Here is a 27871-nt window from a genome sequence, read left to right as displayed (position 1 = left end):
TTACTTCGTACTAACTGGATGCGTCACTGTTGGCGGCCTCTAAAGTCGAGCGTGTAGTAAGGAAAGGTCACAGAGAAAACAATAGAGCTGCTGTAAGCCCACTCCCCGACTCCGACCAGCAGCATACCACGTGCTTCTCGCCGCAGAAAATGACGCATGCGTAGAACAAGCTCGGCGCTCCACGGGAAGTGACGTCATGTTCTGTTTCCTTTCCGGTCTGTGCCCGAGTTAGAAATGGCGGTGCCGGCTTCTAACACCAACAATCCCATCGTGTTCTTCGATATCAGTATCGGGGGGCAGGTAATCCACAGGGCACGCAGTGCAGACCCTGTGCTGTGTGGAGGGGATAGAGGCAGAGCGGTGCTCTATGTGGCGCCATAGTGGTCCATGCTGTGTACACCGGGTCCATGTGCTGAGATCTGTTGTATAAAGGCAGAATATTCAGTCTGAGGATCATAGCAAAGACTGGAAGGACGGGGCCTTCATTCACATAACTAGGAGTGTGGAGTATGTGGGAGAAGGACTACAAGTACCAGCATAGGTGTAGTAAGAAATGACAGATTTGGAGTGACATAACTAAAGTGAATTTGCCCAATTTCGGGAAATTTGTATATGAACATGAAATGGTATAAAACATGAAAATGATCATTACTTACTTTTTATATGCAAGTATGCAGCGTTGATGTCCCGTACATCCTCTATGGGGCCGGTATAAGACCTGCCATGGCTGCTGAATCATGTACGTGATGCTATCACCGCAGGACCATTGCAGAAGAAGCAAAATGTGAATTTCTTAGATAAGGAATGGTTATTTTATAGTTTTCTACAATTGTATGTTCTTTCCAAATGTTACTAAAATCCCTGACAATCCCTTTAACTTTATGAAGATGCAAAGTTTTTATGCAGCAGTTCAGCCAACAAACAGAGATTCCTTGCATCATATTTCTCTGCAAGGATTCTCTGCCATTTGTGCAGTCTGTGGGATCGGACCATTGTACGGGTCTGTTAAGTAAAGACACAGTCACATTCACTTTTATTACTTGCTGGGAAGAGCGTGCTATGTCTTGATCTTTTGTTGAGTGTCCAAAGCTGAACTAGCCCCGTAATGTAGAGAAGAAATGAAAGACAATGAACGATAGAGTCTGGCAATCAGTAGTCTAGCAAGCTGGGTTCAAGATTTCTGAGTTCCCCAATGTGAACTGCCCTTAGGGTGAAGACACATGTGGCGTTTTTAGGCCGTTTTTGGTCCGTTTTTAGTTAGTGTGTTTTCAGATCCTTGAAAACGCATGCGTTTTTGTCCATTTTTCCGAATTTGCGCAATTAAAAATGGACAAAAAGGGATGCGTTTTCAAAAAACGGATGCACTGAAAACTAAAAACGGCCTAAAAACGCGACGTGTGTCTTCACCCTTAGTCATCCTATCCACACCCCTGGAGATGGGCCACATAGTTGTGCATCCCTATCACAGCTTCTATACTCATCCATAGTTATATCTGGACCTGAAAGAGTTGTAAATACTAGATTTACTGCACCTCACAATCATACCAGATAGTTGCCATCTTTTTGCAATAACACTAGTCCATTGTCCTTAACATTTTCCCATAAAACATGTCAGATGGATGTGCAAGAAGTGACTGATTAGTCAGCCTCAGGGTACACTCACACATGGCGTTGCAACAGCTGAAGAGAGATTTGTGTGTGTTAACAGTTACTTTTTGTAAACTCAAATGTTAACAACAATTTAATCTCTTCAGCTGTTGCATTGTGTTTTGAAACACACACATTAAACTCCACATGTGAATGCACCCTCTGAACACCCATGAACATAAACTTGTGGTCCACTCATCTCTACTGATCATACTCGTTGACTGTATACCCTATTGCAGTGATGGCGAACCTTTTAGAGACCGAGTGCCCAAGCTACAACCAAGACCCACTTATTTATCGCCAAGTGCCAACACAGAAATTTTATTTGTGATTTATACTCCCTGCTCTGTCACTTTCATTCATACCAGCACCTGAGGACTCTAATTAAGCAGAAAATAGAAGAAAGTTGGATGATTATTGTAGCTTCCCTCCAGTGTCCCATAAACAGGAAGAGTTGTCAGGGCTGGAGCAGGAGCTACAATGATAATCCAGATCTGTCCACACCTTCCCACTCCTCCAGTAGTCCCAGGTAGCGCTGTCACTTTATAATAGCTCTGTCCTGGGCTGTCTGTAACTTCAGGAAGATACCTGGAGTCATCTCTGGTGATGGCCTGAGTGCCCACTCAAAGGGCTCCGAGTGCCACCTCTGGCACCCGTGCCATAGGTTCGCCATCACTGCCCTATTGGGTCAATTCCTTTGAAAGGAATCTGAAAGAGCACCTTTTACCACATTCAAAATGCCTTATAGCCTTATGCCTTATAGAACTTTGTATGTTTTACATTAACCAATATAGTTTTTATACCCTGGTTACTTTCCTGTATTGCATGAGCCTGATATAGTCTCCTATGGAAACCATTGGGCCTAATTTGAAATAACACCCTTACTTGACCCAGATTTAAATTTTTTTTGAGCTAGTATCTTAAAACATTGCAAAGTAAAATGTCTTTTGTGTTGTCATATTGTATTTTGTTTTATTTTAGGAAGTCGGACGAATGAAGGTGGAGCTTTTTGCAGATGTTGTGCCAAAAACAGCTGAAAATTTTAGGTAATGCATCCCCTTTTTCTAGATTATTTGATAATCACTTAAAGGGGTTGTCCGAGACCGTAAAACAATAAACATTGGTGGGCAGGGGGGAAGTGCTTAACAAAATAAACATGTACTCTCACCCTCTCAGCGTCCCGAGCTGCCGTCACTGACCCATGTCCTATGTAAACAAACGGCCACGGAAGCTACACTGAGTTCAGCGTGGGAACTCGGGAGGGACCGCAGAGGTGAGTACATGTTTATTATTTTTAAGCAGCCAACACCTTGCCATCAATGTTTTTTGTTTTACGGTCAACCCCTTTTCAGCTTTGTTCAGAAAAAAAAAAACAGAAAACCTTCCCTCTCTTGCAGAATCATTAGTTTTACAGGAGACAATGGACACATGTTCTGGTTAGATCCTCTAATTTTTCAGAGCTGCCAAATATTAATGACAACGCTGCTGTTCGTTCATCAGACACTGAGTCCTTGTGTCATAATTTACTGTGATGCAGGGACTCCTGTCCGCGGGACTAAAATCGGTCTGTGGGATCCGTTTTCATGTATGATTCTGTTTGTTTGGAGGAGGCCTTATAAAGTGTGGTACATAGGCTTCATCTAGCAGCACAAAAACGGCTACATTTAGCGCTGCTTGTTCGTATATCATTTTCTCTGGATTTATAGCTAGCAAGACAAATACGGACAGGAGACCCCTTACGTAGTAACACTTAGTGACTTCCCATACTTGTAAGGTTTCCTTCTGGTATACATAAGTCAACTTAGCCTTATGCAGTAATATGAAAGCTAATAATTACACTTATAGCTTAATAATATAAATCCCTGAGTCTTATTTTATTGATGGTGATCCTTTCACAGAAGTAATTTCTTGCCGTTTCTTTTTCAGACAGTTCTGCACCGGAGAGTTCAGGTCTGTATTTGGAGTGTAGTGGCAACTAATGTCCATGTGGATTGTCATGTATCACTAGAAGTGTGGAAGATATGTCTGGTGTCCATAGCTCTTCACCATTTGCTTCTTATATGCAGCTTTGCCAAACTTTTGTCTGCTAGTGGAAGGGGGCAACAACTTCCAATCTATCTGACAAACCAACCTCTTGCTGTTGAACACCGTACGTTTAACCCCTTAACGGCTGCCGTATCGTCTTTTTACGGCGACCATTAAGGTTTTGCTTTTCTACAGCGCCACGTCAGAGGAATATTGCAGGACATTGGGTCCTGCTGGGACTGGACTATGTTATCACAACCCAGACCGCCACAAACACCCAGTTTTTAACACATTGGGCAGCACAGACAAACATAGACCACCTTCCCTGGCTAAGTGATTGCAGGGGGAGCGCAATCAGCACCCTGCAACTGTAATTGCATGGTGACAACGGTTGCACTGCAGTTTGAGGTCCAGTGAAGGAACCTAGCACTGGCTGCGATAAACATTTTATTAGCCCAGGCTACAGGTCTGTTAGGAGAGATCTAACGCACTTCACTACATAACTACACCTGTACCAATCCAGGTTACAAAACTATATACTAGTGTTTATAGCATATAACAAAAAAATTTACATTAATTGAAATTTAAAAATTTATGAACCCCAAATGCGACCCCCCCCCAAAAAAAAAAAAAAAATTAAAAATTCATTATACAAAGAACATCATTTAAAAAGAAAAAACCCTAGATTTGGTATCCCTGTATGCACATTGACCCAGAGATGAAAGCTATGTTATTTAGGTTTGACAATATAGGCAGAATATTTTTTTTTCTTTTAAAATAAATAGATATAAATAGGAACAGACAAGTAGCCTACTCTCATATATATTTATTGTACCTATAGGAATAACATGCATCTTCTTTGTTAAATATACTCCACTGAAAGAGTTAAAGTTCACCAGCTTAACACCCCCCCCCCCCCAATACAGCATTAGTGATCGAAAAATATAAACGTTATAGCTTGTCGAAGGAATTGACAGAAAAAAAATAAAACCATTAAAATGCCCTGGGCATTAACGTGGAAAGCAGTTTTGGAGACGAGGAGTTAAAGGGATGTCTAGCGGTGTCATATTTATAACATTAGTAGCTAGATCCATATGGTGTTAAATGTATAACTTTGTTGTCTTGCAGAAAAGATGGAGTTCCCATTGGATTTAAGGGAAGCACTTTTCACAGGTAGCAGTCCATAATTTTTTTTTCTGCACCTCATGTCTGTTTGATTTGCCATCTTCACAGAAATGACCTCAGTAAATATTGTCTATTCATTTTCTTTATGGGGTATCAATTGGGTCTACTGGTAAACTAGGGTATAATGGCACCTTACTATACTGTATCACATGCTTGTTATAGTCTTATGAAGGACAACTACGATGTGCAGGATACTAGGCGGTGTTTGCATTCTCACTCCAGGACTTTGCTTATTAGCATCATTCACCAGCTTTAGGGGGCGTTCAGGGGGTTATGATCTAGATGCATAATTTGTGGTCAGCTCACAACCCTGATAGACTACTAATAGACAGTGATGTCATCAGGTCCCCTCCTCCTTTTGAGCGACATATGCGCTTGGCGAGACTGGGGGGATGTATGCAATACTCTGCATCCTCTCCCCATAGCCTTATATTCCTTTCGCTAAGCACAAACGTCTGTCAGCAGGAGGCGGCAGAACGGAAAAACCTAACTTGCTGCATGTTTCAATGCTGCTTTTTTTTTTTTCTTTGGCGGATCCGATGTGTAGTGGTCAGATGGAGGAAAGAACTATACCTCTGTCTGCCACTGTCTGTCAATGTCATTGTATACACTACTGCTCAGTTTGGGGTCACTTAGAAATGTCCTTATTTTTTTTGAAAGAGCACATTTTCTTTCAATGAAGCTAACATTAAATGAATTATAAATACACTTGATGCATTGTTAATGTGGTAAATGACTGTTCTAGCTGCAAACGTCTACTTTTTAATGCAATATCTGCATGGGTGTATATAGGCCCATTTCCAACAACCACCTCTCCAGTGGCTTAACCCATTCACGCTCCGCCTGGTATGTGTACAGCCATTGTAATGTATATTGTGCAAAAATGCCAAATACTGCAATACAGTAGTATTGATCAGACTAGCTAGGGTTAAAAACCTAAGTTCATATCTCCTCCCTAGAATTGATATTAAACATAATAAACAGTAAAAGTCACAGACACAATAGGTATTTCCGCGTCTCAAAATGCCTGATCTATCAAAATATAAAAACGGCTATTGCCGACGGTGAACCACGTAACGCAAAATAGTGTCTGAAATGCGACACTACATGACATAAAAAGTGATCAAAATGTTGCACAGTCCTCAAAATGGTAGCAATGAAAATGTCAACTCATTTCGCAAAAAATGACACCTCGCGCAGCTCCGTACACAAGTATGAAAAAATTATTAGCGTCAGAAGATGGCGAAAATTTTGTTTCTTTTTCGTACACATTCATTTCATTTTTGAAAATGTATTAAAACACAAAACTTTTATATAAGTTTGGTATCACCGTGATCGGACCAAACCAAAGAATAAAGCAGAGGTGTTATTTGGAGCACAGAGTGAAAGTCGTAAAAACTGAGCCCACAAGAATGTGTCCCAAACACGTTTTTTCCCCCCACATTTGGAATTTTTTTCTAGCTTTCCAGCACACGGCATGGAATAATAAATAACGCCACTTAGAAGTAAAATTTGTTACACACAAAATAAGCCCTCACACAGCTCTGTACACGGAGAAATGAAAAAGTTATGGATTTTTGATGGTGGAGAACTAGAAATGTGCGAAAAAAAACCCTGCTTCCTCTGTGTAAGAAGCCTAATGGATGTTTAGAAAACTCTTGTTCAAGTATGATAGCACAGCTGAAAACGGTGTGGCTGGTTATAGAAGCTATTAAACTGATATTACTTTGAGCTGGTTGAGAATATGGAACATCACATTTGTTTGTTTTATGAAACAATGGCCAGAAAAAAAGAATGTTAGTGTAAAACTCCACAGCCAATTCTTATTATTGGAAATTCCATGCGACAAATTGCCAGGAAATCTGAAGATTTTCTAAAACGGTGCGTACTACTACCCTCAGAGGAGAACAAACAGGCTCTAACCAGAGTAGAAAGAGAAGTGGAGGCCCCGCTGCACAACTAAGCAACAAGACAAGTACATTAAATTCTCTACTTTGAGAAACCAACCTCCATTGGCAGCTTCATTAAATAGTACCCCCCAAAGCCAGTGACAAGCCATATCTGAGACTGACTAATAAAAGGAAAAGATTAATATGGGCAAAGAACACAGACATTGGACAGGAAGATTGTCCATAACAAACACAGAAGAACATTTGTGAGACGCAGAACAACTGGAAGATGTCTGAACCCATCTGACAAGCATGGTGGATGTCGTGATGGTCTGCAGTTGCTTAGTGCTGGTAAAGTGGGAGATTTGTAAGAAGTCAAAGGGATTTTGAATAAGGAAGGCTATCACTCCATTTGGCAACGCCATGCAATACCCTGTGGACAGCGCTTGATTGGAGCCAAGTTCTTCCTGCAACAGGACAACGACCAAGCACACCTCCAAATAATTTAGGGAAGAAGCAGCAGCTGGTATTCTATCTGTAATGGAGGGGCTAGCCGAGTCACCAGATCTCAGCCCCATTGAGCTGCTGTGGGAGCAGCTTGACTGTATGATACACGAAAATCGAGCCAATGCAACTTTCGCTGCAATGCTGGAATTACAGCAAAGGGAACATTCTTTGATGAAAACAAAGTTTGAAGGAGAAAATTATTTCAAATGAAAAAAAATATCTATTTCAAACCTTGTCAATGTCTGGATTATATTTTCTATTCATTTTGCAACTCATGTGAAAAATAAGTGTGCGTTTTAATGGAAAACCCGAAAGTTTTTTTTGGGTGACCTTAAACTTTTGAGCGGTAGTGTACTCTGAGCCTATACATACAACGTAATGTGAATATAGCCTCACTTACGTTTATTTTAATCTAGAGGTTCCCTTGTAGGTACAGTCCTCCCTCTACAGCAGTAAACAGTTTGTCTTTTACCTGGAGAGTTCCTAAAATGGAAGAGGGGGGTGTCTCATTTTGGAGAAGAAATAAGATTTATTCTGTCTATATACTTTGAAATCCTAGGAATCCAAAATGTAGTGTGAAGTTTTTGTTATTTTTAGACAGGATAACAAATCTCCCCAGTTATTGCTTCTATAAAGAACCTATCACTGAGTTTCTTAGTTGTGAAGCTGTTGATTTGTGACTTTCTGTTCTGTGTTTTCACTTACTTTTCTCCTTCTATTCCTCCCTGTAGGGTAATAAAAGACTTCATGATCCAAGGAGGAGACTTTGTTAACGTGAGTTTTCTGTGTTTTCATTGCAGTATTGCATAGTTATTTTGTTGTGGTGTAGAATATAAGACCCAAAAGGGAACAAAAGGCGGCACCCCCTAACAAGCTGTCAGCTAGCGTCCATTCTCAGCCTCCCTATGCACATACATACTGACCTGGATATGTTTCGCATGTATGTGTTAGTGGGAACAGTCCTGTGACACATTACTATGGTTCGTCCTTGGAAAGCTGACGTCTGCTAGATTGCAAACATCTAGTTCAGAGGAAGTGCGTCCTAGTGATATGACAGATGAAGTAACATATCATGTAGGGACTCCTTGTATCATATATCGCTATGATCCAATAACTGTGGCCACCAGCCTAAGCCATTATGTGCAGTTTCATTAAGAGAATGAAAGAATTAGCCATTGCCTGTTATATAGCAGTCTCATAGCTCTCATTTGCTTACCGTATTTTTTGGACTATAAGACGCACTTTTTAGCAAGAAAAAAATCTTGCTTAAATGTGCCTGCGTTTTATAGAGCGAAGGTCAGCAGGATGTGGCGCTGAGCTGTGTGTGGCGCTGAATTAATGATGCTGAGCTGTGTGTATATGAATGATGCTGAGCTGTGTGTGTCTGTGTGTGTGTACAAATGATGCAGAGCTGTGTGTGTGTGCTTTAGTGCGACCAACAGGGATATTTTAGTTGGTGTAAAATATATTTTTATATACTTTTTTTGGAAGCCTAAATCTGGGGTGCGTCCTATAGTAAGAAGCGTCTTATAGTCTGAAAAATATGGTGTATGCTAATGAATTTGGTCAGCTGGTCCTTCTTGAATCTGCATAATTGGCCAGAAACTAATTAGATATGCATGGGCTCTTGAGGCCCCATTAATACAGGGGGAGATTTATAATCCGGCGATGCTTGTGCGCCGGCTTATGATGAAATCACCTCCAGATACCTCGAGATACTCCGGCCTTTTTGATGTATCTGCCGGCCTGGCTGTGCATTGTATATTTTTACCTGGTCTAGGAGTATTCAGTATCCTGCGAACTTTCACTTGTGAAGCAAGGGCCCAGCCGTGGGGCAGGAATGACCCGCTCTGTCCCACTCCCGGCCACACACCCTTTTATGACCCCACACACCCACTTGGCATGGAGATGGCGTAAAGGGGGAAATGATCACAATTGCTGGCGGTTCACTAGCAATTGTGCTTATTTCAGGTCTTCTATGGCATTTTTCTGGAGTAGAAGCCCTGAAAAATTTCCCCTACAGTGTTTAAAGCATTTTAAACACAATTGAATTGTGTTTACATTGTGTTTACATAGACACAGTGTAAATTAAATTTAATGTTAATGTGGTGTTAATGCATTGTAAATGAAACTCAAATGCTGTGTGAATGCGGGCTAAAAAAAAGAACCTTTCAGGAGATTTCTGCTGCCTTGTCTGGGCACTGCATATAAAAAGGTAAAGAAGATGAGCTCGGCAAAATATTGGTCTATAGGTTTTGGAACATACATCATGCCAGGACTCCTATGAGAGACTGTGGGAGTCATGATTACCCTGCCCACATACTGATTGACAACCTGTGTCTACACTGATATCGGGAGAGCAGTCAATTACTGTTGGGGGGGGGGGGAGAATCAGGACTCGCAGACCCCCATAGGAGTCCTGGCTGGATTTACTCTTCTCCATATCCTAATATAAACCTGTATATCCCAGAGCTGATCCCCCTCTATCATATTTACCTCACACAGATTTGCTGACTGTTCCCACTTATATGTTGACGTAAATTTCACATAAAGCTGCGATCATTCAAACATTCTGAAACATCACATTGCCATCACATTGATCTAATGATTTCAATGCAGGGTGACGGCACAGGGGTGGCAAGTATTTACAGAGGACCATTTGCAGATGAGAACTTCAAGCTCAAGCACTCGGCACCTGGCCTACTCTCCATGGTATGTGATGTATCCGTATGAGCCTGGCGACTTGTACGTGGTGTCGCTGCTGATATTCTTATTATAAGAAAAGTTATTGCTCAATCTCCTAGGATTGAGAATTGGACCTCTGGATCGTTCGGGGTACCGTTCTTGTGATTCTGTGAATAGGGGAAAACAAAACTCAGTACAACCCTTTTTAAAGCTAGGAGGATGCGTTTACAGGCGGTCATCGACTTAAGAACACTCGACTTACATATGAGCCCTAGTTACAAATGGACCTCTGGATGTGGGTAATTTACTGTACTTTAATCCCAGGCTACAATAAACAGCTATAATAGCCATCAGAGGTGTCTGCAATTTAAAGGAAACCTACCATTTCAAATGGTAGGTTTAAGCTGTAAACACCGAGCACCAGCTCAGGGTGAGCTGGTGCCGGTGCTTAGTTTCGTTAGTGTTAAAACCGCGGTAACGCGGTTTTAACACTTTTTAAACTTTATAGCATAAACTGCTTCGGCGCTGCGTGCGCACGATCGTGCGCGCGCAACGCCTGCGGCATTTCCTATGTAGGCGCGCGCACGGTCGCGCGCAGCGCCGAAGCAGTTTATGCTATAAAGTTTAAAAAGTGTTAAAACCGCGTTACCGCGGTTTTAACACTAACGAAACTAAGCACCGGCACCAGCTCACCCTGAGCTGGTGCTCGGTGTTTACAGCTTAAACCTACCATTTTGAAATGGTAGGTTTCCTTTAAGCTTTATTAATAATCCTGGTTTTTATGACAACCCAAAACTTTTAAAATCCAATTGTCACAGAGACCAAAAAAAATGTTGTCCGTAGTTAGAATTATAAAATATACAGTTCTGACTTGCATACAAATTCAACGTAAGAACAAACCTAAAGAACCAATCCTGTATGTAACCCGGGGACTGCCTGTATACTTCATTCTTTCCACAACTGCATAAAACACCAAAAGAGGGCCCCTATATAGAATGTGAACCACCCTCCAAACTCCAGGACTAACAGAAACCAAAAAGGGGTATTCCTGCTGGCTCTCCCCCTGCCTGCCTCCGTGCCGTCTACATTATGCCTCTGGGTAAGTGTGGCCGTTCTTCTGACTTTGCTCTCTGACTTGAGGCATAGGCACCGGATGGTACCTCCGGTTGTATACACAGTTATTACGACATATAGGTCCACTGCCCTACATTATAGTCCTACTTTTTGGACACTATAGATTTTTTGATACTTCTTCTGGCACAACTTTTTGGGGGCAAATACAGGGTGAAGGGGAGCCATAGGTTCTCTGTGTCTGTCCCATTTCCACCTGGGACATTGTCTTGTTCCCCCTATTTCTGACTTTCAGGAATCCCTCCTGAAAGTAATCTTTTAATTGTTTCATTCTATTTTGTATGTGACATTTTTGAATAAAGTGTATTTGTTTGCCATAACTAGAAGCTCTCTTGTTTTTTGGTTTCCACAACTGCAGTAGCTTTGTACAGACTATAGAGTAGACCCAGCACATCTTTCAGATGTGCGCTGCAGTCTCTTGACTGCTTCCCAAGCGCTAGTGTTTTTCTCTTTGATTTCTATTTGTGGCATCCTGATTAAACATTTCATTTCCTTCGTACCCTCCATGTCAGAAGGACAGATAGGCAGACTGGCTCAAGCCTGGAGACAAAGAGGGTTATTTTGGCTGACAGCAGGGGACCCTTTTTTGTCCCTAGACCACCTGCTGGGTACAAGGAAAGCAATCAGGCCCTGTTGTCAGGTATCCATATACACTGTGTGCCAGTGCTGGGGTCTCGCATACAGCTGCCCGCATTTCGTTACACTCGGCAGCATTTACCACACTACTACTACCCAAAGCCTTTCTTCATTCCTTTGGCTTCTTGTAATAGTCTGCTCTCTGTTATCACTCATTTTAGGTTTGGGGAGCGGTTTACTGTAATGTGCTTTAATGGACTGGAATGCCTGTGAAATACCTGCACACACGATCTGGCAGATCCAGTTTTTAGAAGATCTACAAATATTTGCATATGTGTGCCTTTTACTAGTAACTGCGTGTAGTACAGTTTTTATAAGGGTTAGTGCCCCTTTAACATCAGCTCACATCTCTGCAGTGAATGTACATATAAACATGCTTTGTGTTTTCCTCCGCAGGCCAACAGCGGCCCCGGAACGAACGGCTGCCAATTTTTTATCACTTGCTCGAAGTGTGATTGGCTGGATGGGAAGCATGTGGTTTTTGGTGAGTGTTGGCTTACACAATAGCCCAGACCACACAAACACATTCTCCTAAGATCTGTAACAAAGGCTTGGCTTGTAAGGCAGATCCTACAATCCAGCTGTTGTAGTCCCATCACTGAGATGTGCAGAGGCTTCATATGGCATCAAGATTATGGATGAATTTGTATTTATTAGGTCCCCCCCTTCTTTCTTTTCCTCCTGTTATTTGCAGAACCTGACCTCAATCACATGCCTGAGCGCAGATCTGATTTCCTTATACCACTCACTTTGACCTTCATCCACATTATAACTCCATAAACGTGTGTCCTAGGCTCACCTGACCATGCACATTTAAAGGGGTTGACCATGTGATAACAATATTCCCTAAAATGCATACTGTGGTGTAAACTATGTAGCCTCATAGCTTCTCTGTCCTCATAGGAAGCAAGATGGATGTAGTCTAGTCACTTAGTCTTGTTTTAGCTGTCCCAGCGGCATCATCTTCTGTCCAGGGGCTGGACTGGTTCAGCTACTCTTCAGTGTCTGTGCAAAAAAGGATGCAGCTTGGGACAGCCCAGAAATGAGTCAGGTTATGGACACCAACTTATTGAATCCCATACATAGCTCACAGACAGGGGGCATTCTGACTGGGACCAGAAGCTTAGATCAGAGCTTGTTTGAAGGGGTTCAGTGATTGAAAAACTTGACTGCTTTCTTCCAGAAATAGCGCCACACCAGACAATGGTTTGTGCTGATATTGCAGCAGTATGAAAGGAAGGGAACTCTGTTGCAATAACAAGCACTACCTATGTTTTTTTTTTAACTACTGGACAACTCCTTTAAAGATTATTTTCCTGGATCATGCAGTTTAGGGACCCACTAGAAATATTATGAAGCCGCCATCTCCTTGAATTTGCTTTGGTGCATTTTGACTGGTGTGGGACTTCACAGACCAAAACGCTGAAGATTCCCCATCTTATAGTCAGTACAGTGATGCAGGGATTCCATGCATCATTTATACAGTGCCTTGCGAAAGTATTCAGCCCCTCAAACTTTTCTACCTTTTGCTACATTTCAGGCTTTAAACATAGATATAAAATTGTAATTTTTGGTGAAGAATCATTAACAAGTGGACCCGATTATGAAGTGGAACAGAATGTATTGGCTATTTTAAACTTTTGGAAAATAAATATTTAACTGAAAAGTGGGTTTGCAATATTAGTCATCCGCCCTTAAGTTTATACTTTGTAGCTCCACCTTTTGCTGCGATTACAGCTGCACGTCGCTTGGGGTATCAGGTCTCTATCAGTTTTACAAATTGAGAGACTGAAATTCTTGCCCATTCTTCCATGGGAAAACAGCTGGAACTCCGTGAGGTTGGATGAAGCGTTTGTGATCAGCAGTTTTCTGCTCTTTCCACAGATTCTCCAGTGGATTCAGGTCTGGACTGTGAGTTTGTTTGAGAACCTTCCATTGTAGATTTTGCTTTATGTTTGGGATCATTGTCTTGTTCGAGTATAAATCTCCGTCACAGTCTCAGGTCTTTTGCAGACTCCAACAGGTGTCTTCCAGAATGCTCCTGTATTTGGTTTCATCCATCCTCCCATCAATTTTAACCATCTTCCATGTCCCTGCTGAAGATAAGCCCAAAACATGATGGTGCCCCCACCATGTGTGACAGTGGGGATGGGATGTTTAGGGTGATGCACTGCATTTCTTTTCCAATAAATATATAGTTTGGCATTGTAGCCAAAAAGCTTGATTTTGGTTTTATCAAAATGCAATAGCGCCTTCTTCCACATGTTTGGTGTCTGGTGGCTTGTGGTCAACTTTAAACAAGACTTTTTATGGATATCTTTGAGAAATGTCTCTTCTTGCTACTCTCCCATAAAAGCCAAATATGTGCAGTGTACGACTGATTGTTGTCCTATGGACAGACACTGTACTGTAGATCTCTGCAGTTCATAGAGAGTGATCATGGGCCTCTTGGCTGCATCTCTAATCACTCTTTGTTTGAGATGAAAGTTTAGAGGGACAGCCGGGTCTTGGTAGATTTGCAGTGGTCTGATACTCCTTCCATTTCTATATGATCGCTTGCACAGGGCTCCTTGGAATGTTTAAAGTTTGTGAAATATTTTTGTATCCAAATCCAGATTGAAACTTCTCCACAACAGTCCCGGACCTGCATGGTGTGTTCCTTGCTCTTCATGATGCAGAACCCTGAGACTATCACAGAACAGGTGTAATATGGAGACTTGGTTACACACAGGTGGATTATATTTATCATCATCAGTCATTTAGGACAACATTGCATCATTGAGAGTGCTGTCACACGTCGCGTTTACTGCATGCGTTTAAAAACGCATTGCTACAGCTGAAGGGATATTTCCCTAATTAAACAGCTGTTAACGCTTGCATTTACAAAACGCATGCGTTAACATCGCGGTTAACGCATGCGTTAACAATGTGTTAACAACCGCATGCGTTAACTGCGATGTTAACGCATGCGTTAACAATGCGTTAACGCTTGCGTTTTGTAAACACAAGCGTTAACAGCTGCTTAATTAGGGAAATACCCCTTCAGCTGTAGCAATGCGTTTTTAAACGCATGCAGTAAACGCGACGTGTGACAGCACCCTCAGTGCAGTCACATCTCGCATTTAACGCATGAATTGTAAATGCAAGTGTTAACAGCTGTTTAATAAGGCAGATCTCTCTTCAGCTGTTGCAATGCGTTTTTCATGCAATAAACGTGACGTGTGAATGTACCCTTAAGGTGCGTTCAAACTTTCAGATTTTCAGATGCAGTTTTTGATGTGCAAACCAGGAGTAGAGTTAAAAAAAAAAAAAAAAAAGAGGAGGAGCAGCTTCTCTCCATGCTATGATCTCATCTATTATAATCCTCACCTGCTTTTGGCTTCAAAAACTGCATCGGAAAAACTGAACTTGTGAACAGAGATCCTCACTGAACTTCCGAAGTGAGTTTGCTGCACTGAAAGTAAAGGGGCCGAATAATATCGCACACCCCACTTTATAGTTTTTTGGGTTTTTTTTACAAAAGTTTCAAATATCCAATACATTTTCGTTACACTTCACAATTGTGTCCCACTTCTTCACCAAAAAAATAGCAATTTTACATTTTTATGTTTGAAGCTTGAAATGTGGCAAAAGGTAGAAAAGTTCAATGGGGCCGAATACTGTCGCAAGGCACTGTAACTATGACGCTTGGACTCCTGAGCATTATTTGGTCTGATAAATTCGGCCATCATAAGGTCCAGGTTTCACAGAATAAGTGCTTCATGTGAATAAACTCTCAATCGCCCCAGTCCTGCCAAAATTAGCTTAATTAATTAACATCCTTTCAACAAATTCAATGCTAAAATAACTAGCCTGTAGGGCTGGAAGGTGCTGTCATGTGTAATTATGGAAAATGTAGGTTCCCAGTTAAGTGGTCACGTGATATGAGGAGCTGATGGGAGGGGCCGGCCAAGCAGACACACCCTCTGACACCAGGTAATATAAAACATAGTTGATTTATTTGGATGTGAAGGAAACTATTTTTAGCAAAAAGAAAGGTGTCATTTATTTAATATGGGTTTATGGGAACCTGTCACCAGTTGTATTTTTTGAAAATGCATCGGCAGGTTCCCTTTAAAGACAGATTTTCAAATAACCTTTTAATTTTGTTTTCATATCTTATTTTCATCTTCAGGTAAAGTCATCGATGGACTTCTAGTCATGAGAAAGATTGAGGTGATTTCCTATTTCCTGTTTTGATCTTTATAAAGTTCAGTTTATGAATGAAGAAATCATTTACTACCTGGTGCTGGGTGTGACCATAGACTTTAGCATGCCGGGCGTGTGGGAAACAGTAAGAGATAAGGAATAGATTACACGCCAATAATGTGATGTTTGTGAGGTCTTGAAAACTGCATTCTCCACCCAGAAACATTGAGGGGAGGCTAAAATAGTGACTGATGTGGAATATACAGCATAACAAAGCCATCTCTGTCATAGTCTCCAGCTGTGCTGCACTGGTTACTAAAGGAGTGACTGTGTTCTCAGAAATCATTGCTCATGCCATTGAGGCATCTGCATGTGTCAGGATGGTGGGAAAGGTAATTTGATTAATATTATACCCAAAGATTATGACAGTACCTCCTTTAAAGGGTCAAGCAGTTGAATTATGGGACAAGGCATTTTGTCTGAGCTTAGAACTATTAAGAATACATGCACACTCAGTTGAGCGTGCATGCGTACAGGGAGGTCAAAATGAGTTTACTCCCACCAATCAAGCTTATAAGAATTGCTTATTTAAAAAAAAAAAAAAAAAAAAAAAGGCTTATTACCTGAATGTTGTATCTGACAGTTTTTTATTCACACAGACATTCCTAGAAGTAAAAAGTATTTCAAGAGTCCTTGGTTCAGAAAGTAAATTGTTGCCCATAATCACCTGTTAGTTTCTTTTTTTTTTTTTTTCCGTTTCTCTTACTATTGGCACAAATAATTAAGCAGATGCTTATGAGGGCTTTCTTATTTTCTGTACAGTTAAAGGGGTTATCCATGTTTTAAAAAATACTGAGGGCAGTGCTGGGGCGGGCAATTTAAACATGTACTCACCTCATCCGGCGCTGCCGATGTCCCGCGGCCTGTCTTTTCTGTGCGCCGGTTTCATCACAAGGGCGCACAGGGAGCTTCCGGGCGGCTGGAAGCTCCCATCCGACACCATCTCCCAGCGCTTACAACGCTGGGAGATAGGGACGGATGGGAGGACCCGGCCACATCGCGGACCGGAAGCTCCCCGTGCGCGGCTTCCGTGCGCCTGTAAACAAACAGGGGCACGGATCGAAGGGATGGTGCTGATGGTTATAGGAATATACTTAATTATACAAATCTGTTCCTGTGTCCTTCTTCTTCCCCTGCCTTTCCTCTTTATTTAAGCAGTTTGTGTAAATCAGTTTTCTGTCCTGTATCCAGTGACAGCTGAGAGTTAAAGGAGCTCAATAAAGTTAACTCTTTAAAAATATGAAAATATCCAGGGACTGTATGTAGAGAGATGAATCATTAAAGGGGTCGGACGCTTTACTTCCTATATTTTGTAATGTTTGTGTGTAAATGTGGGTGATATTGGGTAACTTAACAATATACATCTATTAAATGTTTTTCACTGTAAAGACCCCTGGTGCAGAAATGTCTTTTACCTTTATGTCTTTCAATATTTTACAAGTTGCCATTCCTGTCCATGAAATGTAAGCAAATCCTAACTGTCAGGTCATGTGATCCTAACTGTCCATGACCACTGTCCCTTCCAGGACCTTGAGCTTGTATTCATCAAGGTCCTGGAAGGTTGAACCCGTGACTTTACTTTGCATTTCAGGAAGGAGCTGCAGAACTATTAATAAATGTATACAGGTAAATTACCCAATATCCTCCCACTCAAATTTACACACACCTTAAAAAATACATGAGATATAGTGGCTGTCTACTTTTAAGGAAAAAATTCTCTAGATATGGAAACAGTTAACCATTAGTCGTCATCTGTCTGAAGTGGACGGACCTCAGCAGGGTTAGACTGCTCACTACATGAGGAAGAAGACAAAGGCACAGTGCTTTACTTAATGAAAATATTACAAAGTCTAATATTACTCCCCACAAATTTATTTACCATATAAATACTTTGCTCAGCGGCACTAGACTTTATACCCCTGAGGAAGTCACACTTGAGGCGGAACGCGTGGGGCGCTGCTTCTCCTCCATACATACACTTGGTGATATCAACTTTTTCTATACTCTATATTGCTGTGTTATATATACCTTGGAATTGGGTATCACTTATTGATTTCAGGACACATGTGGCATCACATTTTCCTAGGATTACATATGCACAGTTAGTCATTGTTCACTCTATTTTTCATTTGTATAGACGCCAAGTGTGGGTCCACCATGATCTGAAGGAGGTTGATTGCACAGTGCATGTTATTTTCATGCACTGCTTCTAGCACAATGTTTTATGTGCTGATTTTAAATGTTTTTAAATGTTAGTGCTCAGTGTAGTTAATAAAAATTTCTATACTTTTTTATTAATTGTTTCATAGCCATTTTTTGTGCACATCCTATCTTTTCTCCTGTTTTTTTGTTATATAAATTCTTTGGGATGCGTGGCACTAAGAGTCGCCTAAACTAAATTCACAAAGTCTATTATCATGGGCTCTATTCATTTCTGGAAAAAAAGGAATGTTCTCATTTTGCACCTTTTATAACACATCCACAGAAGTCCTGACCACCGTCTCACAACCAATGACAATGGGGACTTGTTCATTTATCTCTAGCAGAGTTACAAAAAAGTAGCAGAGACTACCTGTGGATATGTTATAAATGTGTGTTGTAAGAGAACACCTGTAAAGGGAACCTGCCACATTTAACATATGCCATGAAAATCTCAATTTTTCTGCCAGTTTGTAGAGTTTTCTGCAGGGGTATGCATGCCTGGCCCACTGCATTTAGTAGAGTTTCCTCCAGAAAACCAGCAGAGACTATAGCAGAAATCTCTGCCAGGTCCCACCCGATGCAGACAGCGCCCGCATCTGCTAGGTGGATGGAGCCTCTTAGATCCAGTATGTGCAGCATGTTATAAAGCAGGAGGAGCTGAGCAATTTGTTTAATAAAGTTCTGTGTAAAAAAGATGGAGTAGAATAAGTGGTGTTGAACAGAAAAGATTTTAGAAAAATGTTGTACATGAAGATAATTGATGTCGGCAGTCAATGTACTGTAGGCGTTGGTGTCACCAAATCATCATGTTGGGAAACATGTATAGGGCACCTGTCATTTGGCTTGGATCCACCTCCGTCCTCGATGTGAACCTGGCTCTGAGAGTGACTGATATAGCGTAAATGATGGCACTCATGGGTACCAACTCCCCTGCCTCCTTCTTACATGATGACCAGTTTCCAGCTACAGATTATGGCACACGTTCACCAGGGAGGCTGGCATGGCGCACTCTTTCATCATCTTCTATTTGTAGCAATCTGTTTATACAGACATTATTCAGGAAGTTTCCATTTTACAATGTTTTGTGCCTTTTAATATAATATATAATATGTGGTATGTACTCGTATGTTTTTCATTCATTCAGATTTTTGACAGATGCAGTGTTGTGACCCAAAGTAACTCCTACAACTTTTCATCCAGATTTCCAGCTATAGGAAGTAATAACATATTGTGACTTAAAGGGGTTGGCCACTTCACCTTGTGTTTTTGTAATGTGTAGGGGCAGCATATTGGGTAGTTTAATGTACATCTATTAAAAGTTCTGCACCGTTTTCATGAAATGTAAAGTCAAGCCAGTACATAAAATGGCCACAGTTAAAGGGTCATGTGATCTCTAACCGTCCAGGACCACCGCACTTCCAGGACCTTAAAGAAAATCTAGCACATGGATGCAATATTGTACACCCAGCAAACTTGTGTCCTCTAAAAAATTATCCGTTCTTCTCTTTTTTTTTTTTTTTTTTTGGCCTAGCTTTGGAGAAAATAGTTTTCTAAAAAAAATGCAAATGAGCCTTTGGGGACCCTACCTTTGCTACAGAAGCCCCCTAAGGCTTAGTGTGTGGTGAGCTGACCAGCTCCCTGTCTGCGGAGGGGGGTGGGAGGAGGTGGGCAGTATAGTCTCACAAAGGTGTGCATAATTAGCAGAAGGTGGAGCCTGAAGGAGCTTTTGTGTCATAGACATGAGCCACAGAGGCTCATTTTCATAATTTTAAGACTATTTTTTTTTTTTCCAAACTTAGGCCATTAGATGATGATATAGGAAAAACGGATCCTGTTTTAGGGGACTTGTAAAATTCACTTTACTTTTAGCGGTTCAGAACTATTAATAGATGCATATTGGTAAATTACCTAATATCCTGTCCCTACACTTACACATTACAATATAAACATAAGGTAAAGTGGCCAACGCCTTTAACAAATTGTTATTGTTGTTCATTGTGGAGATGTGGCTTTTACCTGATTGTAACAGTGCCCCCTGCTGTTCATAACCTATAAGTCTGTGCATGTCCATGTAGTGAAACCCTGAGATCTCCATGCGCTGTACGAGTCTAAATCATTGCATCCTTCATCAAGGATGTATTCAGTGATTCTTGTTGGAGGGAAAGTCGATTGTGTGAAGCAGTGATTATAGTGGTGAATAAGCCACATAAAGGGTAGCTTGAGCCTGAGAGTAATGTCCTGACTCCAAACAGATAACACCTCACCACTCCCTGCTGTTCCAATCCTGCACAGTCCTTCTTATCTGTCCCTGATAAGGAGGAGATAAGATATACCATGCAGTACTTAAAGGGGGTTTCTAGTCCTATATTCATTATTGATACTGATGACCTATCCTTACGTATATTATTTTAAGGTAGGTTATTGTGTTTACATCTGGATTTCAGGACCTATACAGTGGACAGGTCCTACTGCTCCCATCTCCGTCCACTATTTAGGTTCTGGTTACCGGTTAGGGTTTGTCACACAATGCTAACATGGGCTTTACACACACAAGTTGATTTTAGAAGGCAGGAGGCCATGGATAACAAATATAATATTTCCACAGTTGCTGCACCTGGATCGCTGGTTTATCATACTTTTATTATGATGGTAGATTTCATTGGATTAGAGACTATTTGGTGAAAACCGACCCAAAAAAGTAGCACATTTTTGTGCAATTAAGTATTTCCTACGCCAAGAGGGGGATGGTAGTGGATATTACGCCTAAATTTGTGACTTTTGGAGAAGTCACACTTTGTAAATATGTCTACCACATCACATCAAGGGGATTCACTTATAAATCTGATGCATGTTGAAGTGAAAAGTGTAACAGGTTGGGGGGGTTGTCTCAACTGACGATTTGCAACTTTTTTTTTTTTAATTTGAGAGACAATTTTGTACGTCATATAACTGATGTTACTACAATGACGAATACCTCCCAGTGTCTCTTCTCCTGCTATTGTTTTGTTGATGTCTAGCAGAGATGTTGGAGATGAAGTCATGGCATTGCTGACATGCCCAGTGTAGGAGGAGGAATATATTACACTACATTGTTACAATGCAGCAAGCATCATAGTATTTGTAGTAGGATTCTAGCGCTCCGCCATCACATGTACTGCCACCTTAATGCACTCACAACACACATGGGCAGCTCTTACATGGAGGAGCAGAAAAAACAATAATTAAAAAACCTTGAATATATATGCGACACTTTTACCAAGACACTGAAAATTGATTTTAAGTCCCCTTTAATAAAAATCCTGCTACGTAACAACGTGACACACATTTTCACAAATAAAAAATCCTTGCCCGCAGACCTGTGGTTATCACATGTTAGTCACTACCTGTTGGTGCCTTGGGAAGGAGATAATTACATCTGAGCTAATAAAATTAGGGAAATCACAGCTATTGTCCTCAGTTTGACACAGGAAATGGGCTTTTGACCTCAGATTAAGATGTGAAAAAAAAAATCTGTGAAGTGGGATGATTGGGGCTGTGATGTAATCTGATGCTACTTTGGTGTGTGACGTTACTACTTACTATGAATTTTATTGCAATCCATAATCATAATGATGTGAGAATTTTTGGGGGGAGTTAAAGCATTGAAAAAATGGCAACTGTTTGTACAACTTTGTACAAAGACAATGTGACACTTTTTGTGATGTAGTTAAAGTTGCTGTTTTACAGGGTCCTTATGGCATATGGTTCTACATGTGAGCCTCCTCACCTATTGGGTGTATGTATGTGTATACCTTGACCCAGAGGTCGCATTAACGCCTCACCACGCGTCATAGACGCGTGATGAGGCGCCATTACCCCCCAAAATAATTGCCATGCGTAAAGATACGCTTGGCAATTATTCCGTGTAGCGCGCAGGCTGAGCGGCCCGGCGCGCACTGTATAGGAGGGGAATGACAAGAGCGATCGCAGCGCGCGCCGGGCCGCTCAGCAGGATGTGGAGATGTGAGGGCCGACCCCGCGATGCTGCTGCTCCAGGTCTCAATGCCTGCAGCAGCGGCCAGCGGTCATGTGATCCCGGCGGGACCTGAGAGAAGTGCCGGGTGAGTGTGAGCCGCGGCCGGGGGTACACTGCACTCTGTGTATGCGCTGGGTGAGTGTGTGCTGCGTGTGTCTGCCATGTGCTGTGAGTGTGTGCTGTGCGAGTGAGTGAGTGAATGCTGTGTGAGTGTGTGTAATGCGCTGTGTGGTGTGTGTGTGTGTGGTGAGTGTGTGCCATGCGCTGTGTGGTGTGAGTGTGTGTGGTGAGTGTGTGCCATGCGCTGTGTGTGTGTGTGGTGAGTGTGTGCCATGCGCTGTGTGTGTGGTGAGTGTGTGCCATGCGCTGTGTGGTGTGAGTGTGTGCCATGCGCTGTGTGTGTGGTGAGTGTGTGCCATGTGCTGTGTGTGTGGTGAGTGTGTGCTCAGCGCTGTGTGTGTGTGTGGTGAGTGTGTGCTCAGCGCTGTGTGTGTGTGTGGTGAGTGTGTGCCATGCGCTGTGTGTGTGGTGAGTGTGTGCCATGTGCTGTGTGTGTGGTGAGTGTGTGCTCAGCGCTGTGTGTGTGTGTGGTGAGTGTGTGCCATGCGCTGTGTGTGTGGTGAGTGTGTGCCATGCGCTGTGTGTGTGGTGAGTGTGTGCTCAGCGCTGTGTGTGTGTGTGGTGAGTGTGTGCCATGCGCTGTGTGTGTGGTGAGTGTGTGCCATGCGCTGTGTGTGTGGTGAGTGTGTGCCATGCGCTGTGTGTGTGGTGAGTGTGTGCCATGCGCTGTGTGTGTGGTGAGTGTGTGCCATGCGCTGTGTGTGTGGTGAGTGTGTGCCATGCGCTGTGTGTGTGGTGAGTGTGTGCCATGCGCTGTGTGTGTGGTGAGTGTGTGCCATGCGCTGTGTGTGTGGTGAGTGTGTGCCATGCGCTGTGTGTGTGGTGAGTGTGTGCCATGCGCTGTGTGTGTGGTGAGTGTGTGCCATGCGCTGTGTGTGTGGTGAGTGTGTGCCATGCGCTGTGTGTGTGGTGAGTGTGTGCCATGCGCTGTGTGTGTGGTGAGTGTGTGCCATGCGCTGTGTGTGTGGTGAGTGTGTGCCATGCGCTGTGTGTGTGGTGAGTGTGTGCCATGCGCTGTGTGTGTGGTGAGTGTGTGCCATGCGCTGTGTGTGTGGTGAGTGTGTGCCATGCGCTGTGTGTGTGGTGAGTGTGTGCCATGCGCTGTGTGTGTGGTGAGTGTGTGCCATGCGCTGTGTGTGGTGAGTGTGTGCCATGCGCTGTGTGTGTGGTGAGTGTGTGCCATGCGCTGTGTGTGTGGTGAGTGTGTGCCATGCGCTGTGTGTGTGGTGAGTGTGTGCCATGCGCTGTGTGTGTGGTGAGTGTGTGCCATGCGCTGTGTGTGTGGTGAGTGTGTGCCATGCGCTGTGTGTGTGGTGAGTGTGTGCCATGCGCTGTGTGTGTGGTGAGTGTGTGCCATGCGCTGTGTGTGTGGTGAGTGTGTGCCATGCGCTGTGTGTGTGGTGAGTGTGTGCCATGCGCTGTGTTTGTGGTGAGTGTGTGCCATGCGCTGTGTGTGTGGTGAGTGTGTGCCATGCGCTGTGTGTGTGGTGAGTGTGTGCCATGCGCTGTGTGTGTGGTGAGTGTGTGCCATGCGCTGTGTGTGTGGTGAGTGTGTGCCATGCGCTGTGTGTGTGGTGAGTGTGTGCCATGCGCTGTGTGAGTGTGTACCGTGCACTGTGAGTGTGTACCTTATGGTGTGTGTGTGCTGTGCGAGGGAAGGAGGGAGAGTGCGCTGTGCGAGGGAAGGAGGGAGTGTGCGCTGTGCGAGGGAAGGAGGGAGTGTGCGCTGTGCGAGGGAAGGAGGGAGTGTGCGCTGTGCGAGGGAAGGAGGGAGTGTGCGCTGTGCGAGGGAAGGAGGGAGTGTGCGCTGTGCGAGGGAAGGAGGGAGTGTGCGCTGTGCGAGGGAAGGAGGGAGTGTGCGCTGTGCGAGGGAAGGAGGGAGTGTGCGCTGTGCGAGGGAAGGAGGGAGTGTGCGCTGAGGGAGTGTGCGCTGTGGGAGGGAGGGAGTGAGTGTGCGCTGTGGGAGGGAGGGAGTGAGTGTGCGCTGTGGGAGGGAGGGAGTGAGTGTGCGCTGTGCGAGGGAGGGAGGGAGTGCGCTGTGCGAGGGAGGGAGTGAGTGCGCTGTGCGAGGGAGGGAGTGAGTGTGCGCTGTGCGAGGGAGGGAGTGAGTGTGCGCTGTGCGAGGGAGGGAGTGAGTGTGCGCTGTGCGAGGGTGTGTGTGTGCGAGTGTGTGTGTATTGTGCGTGGTGAGCAGACAGATGATTTTTTTTTTTTTTTTTATAAATAGCGTCTATTAACATTATATACGGCTATTATATATTATTTAGTTATATGTATTACCGAAATTTTCATACTCCTCCTCGACTAAAAATACTCCTCAAAAATAGTAAGAGGAGTATTTTTACCCTTTGGGAAAAATGTTAGTGCGACCTCTGCCTTGACCTATATATTGTGACTTGATAGAATAGTTGTATAGTTTTCAATAAGTCTCTAAGAGCCCCAAAAATAGTCAAGGCTGCCAACTCCTCTCCCTACCCCAAGATATGAGCCGGGAAACCACCATTCACAAGAGCGTTATGGTTCCCACATTTATCAGGTACCGTATATACTTGATGCACTGCTGCTGGAGCACAGGAAGTGAGAAGAGGACCTGCAGGGGGTGAGTACTGAGTACTGAGTTTATTTTTTTTATATACTGGGGGCTGGCTATATACATGGGGTGGGCTGTGTACAGTGAGCTGGCTGGCTGTATAGGGGGGTGGGGCGGTTGAATACTGGGGAATAACTGGCTTGAAGGCTATAAACTGACCTGAGGCTGTGACCAATGCATTTCCCACCCTAGGCTTATACTCAAGTCAATAGGTTTCCCCAGTTTTTTTGTGTTAAAATTAGGTACCTCTGCAAAATATTTGAGTATATATGGTATTTATGACGAATGTATTCACTATTTTGAATTTCATAACTATTTTAAAACATGTTGTGTTACTTTATGCAATTCATGAAAATTGTGGCAGAAAAGTTTTATGAAAGGTGTGGTACCAAGTTTAATTGTTATCCCCTATCCACAGAATGGGGATAGGAATCTTATCAGTGGTGGTTGGATTGCTGGGACCCCCACAATCTCAAACGGTTGTCCAATTTTCACTAATTAATGGTGCAGCAGGTAGCGCATTTGTGTGACAGCCGTCAGTATCACCCATTAACCGTCCAAAACAGTGTTGTGCTCAGTAATTTCCAACTATCCCCGAATGTTGAATGGAGTGTCAGGACACCTACCACTCTAAGTAGGGGATAACAATCAAACTTGGTATAACCCCTATAAGAAACCATAACAGGTTCAAGCCAAATGTGGTGTATGCTGCATCATTCACATAGTGCACCAGGTTGGAATAGAAATGTATAGAAAAGATAAGATAATCTGCTCACTCCATTCCTTTGCAGCTACAGGCAGCCTCTGAACAGAGTAAGAGCGAGCCAGGATCAGTATTGGTCCATGATAGAGAGGGAACTCCAGCAAAATGACTACAAAAGTAGGAAAAATATTTAAAAACGTTTATTTCATCGAGGTTAAAAACATCCAGAACCATGGTAGTAAATCTGATCAATATAAAGATGTACTTCCATGGTATCTGGATGTTTTAAACCTTGATGAAATAGATATTTTTTCTATTTTTCCTACTTTACTGGAGTTCTCTCACTATCTTGGAATAGATGTATATGTCCTCGGCATGTTGCACTTCTTTTCCACTTTGACATGCTGTGGGTCCATTTCTTCTGCAGCATGTACATGAGATTAGCTCTCTCCTTTGCTGTAGCTGTCAACGCTATACAGTGGTGGAAGATCTGTAGCTTGTCTTTTCCATGTAGACATATGCTTCACCCAGTGTGATTGGAAGTTCGGTACATGACCTGATACTTTGTCTTTTTCACAGAATGTGCCTACTGGTCCCAACAATAAACCCAAACTGCCCGTGGTTATAGCGCAGTGCGGAGAGATGTAATTACAGGTGAGATGTGTATATGATCTGAAGGTATCTAGAAATATTGAGACTTTTTAGTCTGTGCCAGTTTTATCAAGGCTTGTCCACCACTTTTCTGGCTTAATGTCCCTGAAATCGTAGCAGTTTCTGGCCGAGCACTGCACTCGTCTATGTCCGTCCGCACCAAAGATATGAACAGAGCAGAGCATTACTGGGACCCCCACCAATCAGCAAGTTGGGCCCTATCCTGTGGATTATCCATGTTCTGTTGCATAGCCCATGGCTACACCTGAAAAACCACCTATTTAGGATCACCTACAACACGCAATAACTGTAGGGCTCTCCTCCCTCACCTTGAGTCTCCTTCTGCCCTCCCGTATAGATTGAGCCCTCATAGTAGGGTCCTCCTCCCACTTGTTTCCTGATCACCTGTAGTTTTTGTATTTGTACTTGCATTTGTTCTTGTCGTAATGCATGTGAACCCCCTTTCTAATTGTATGTCCCCATAGAATTTTTGATGGTCTATAAATTAATAATACAATTTACTATTTCATCTTTTCAGTTTTTCAGATGTCTTTTTCCGGCTGGTGTTTTGCACAGCAGATCAAGAGGCTCGACTTGTATTTATATGTGTAATACAGCTACATGGAGGAAGCTTCCCATAATTTTCTGAACATGAAGGAGATGGCCTGTCTTAGGGGCTATGTTCTTGTGAAATAATGGACTTTACAAACATCCATTAACTGTGACCACATTTTTTTTTATTATTTTTTTTCTTGGTAAAATCTGATATATTTTGTATATCTTTTTCTAATTAAAGGAAAAAAAGGTTGATCTGATTTGTACTGTCTGGACCTGGTTGACTTTGATGAACCTAAATAATTCCATACTGGATAACTTCCTGCAAAAGCACAGTGGAACAGCCACCATTTATAGCGGCAGGGTAAAACTATACAAATAATCCTTGGGTACAGCCCCCACTGATATAAAAGAGACCCTGACAATGTGCTTATGTCTCCATATTACAGGGTTGCTACACAATTATACCATGTTCTTATCATGTTCAACCTCCTCTAGTGGTTTTCCCACAATAAACACTTATACAACACTTGATCTATGTCTGTGGAGGTCTGGGACCATCTCTTTATCAGTGCTTGTACTCCTGAAAATGGACGTATAAGTTGAGATTTAGTTTAAATTCCTGCCACAGAAAGAAGAATTCTGACTTCTCCACCCTCTTTGCGGGTTGGGCTGGGGAGGGGGCATTTCCGGGCCATGGGCATTGCCTATAGCCTGTGACTGTTCAGGTAATGGCTATGGCACAATTCTACGCCTGGTTACCTGGCGTAGAAGTGCTCTGTTGGCGCAGAGCTTTGCTGCCACCTTTGGGATTTATCAGGATCCTCCGGAGCTTTGTGATGGGTCCAGTGAGTGCCGGGGGCCCAATCATTCAATTGCGCACTTAGCACCAGCATATGTTAATTGTTTCCCAAAGTGTGATCACATTTGTTCCTTTCTATGGTTTCTGTGTACGGCAGCGTTGATAACATCTTCTAATGATTAGTCTTTACTTTATCATCTAGAAATACTTAAAATAAATAAAATGGTCCGAAAAATGTTCTAGTTAAAACTGATAGACAGTGCAACCCTACCTACAATCA

General features: G+C 42.8%; 1 protein-coding gene across 2 annotated transcripts; it reads left to right on the top strand.

The window, feature by feature from the left end:
* Positions 1–154: 154 nt before the first annotated feature.
* On the top strand, positions 155–27049 carry PPIH (peptidylprolyl isomerase H). 2 transcript variants are annotated; one of them, XM_072156118.1, is made up of 10 exons: positions 155–300; positions 2629–2693; positions 3574–3597; positions 4801–4845; positions 7985–8027; positions 9873–9965; positions 12102–12189; positions 15880–15920; positions 26163–26237; positions 26773–27049. In XM_072156118.1, exons 1-9 carry the CDS (start codon positions 235–237, stop codon positions 26229–26231), a joined length of 534 nt encoding a protein of 177 aa, XP_072012219.1. In that variant the 5' UTR covers positions 155–234; the 3' UTR covers positions 26232–26237; positions 26773–27049. The 2 variants fall into 2 exon arrangements, with proteins under 2 accessions (XP_072012219.1, XP_072012220.1); XM_072156119.1 differs by lacking the exon at positions 155–300 and adding an exon at positions 332–541.
* Positions 27050–27871: the final 822 nt, after the last annotated feature.

Source organism: Engystomops pustulosus, chromosome 6 (assembly GCF_040894005.1).
Source record: "Engystomops pustulosus chromosome 6, aEngPut4.maternal, whole genome shotgun sequence".
Classification (NCBI taxonomy): Eukaryota; Metazoa; Chordata; class Amphibia; order Anura; family Leptodactylidae; genus Engystomops; species Engystomops pustulosus.
This window is presented reverse-complemented; position numbering and strand designations above follow the sequence as displayed.

Excerpts from the sequence above, each read along its gene's own strand:
- PPIH (XM_072156118.1), top strand. The coding sequence starts at position 235 with ATGGCGGTGCCGGCTTCTAACACCAACAATCCCATCGTGTTCTTCGAT. Across the intron at positions 8,028-9,872 it reads AAGGAGGAGACTTTGTTAAC|GGTGACGGCACAGGGGTGGC; the intron begins GTGAGTTTTCTG and ends ATTTCAATGCAG. Across the intron at positions 12,190-15,879 it reads TGGGAAGCATGTGGTTTTTG|GTAAAGTCATCGATGGACTT; the intron begins GTGAGTGTTGGC and ends TTTCATCTTCAG.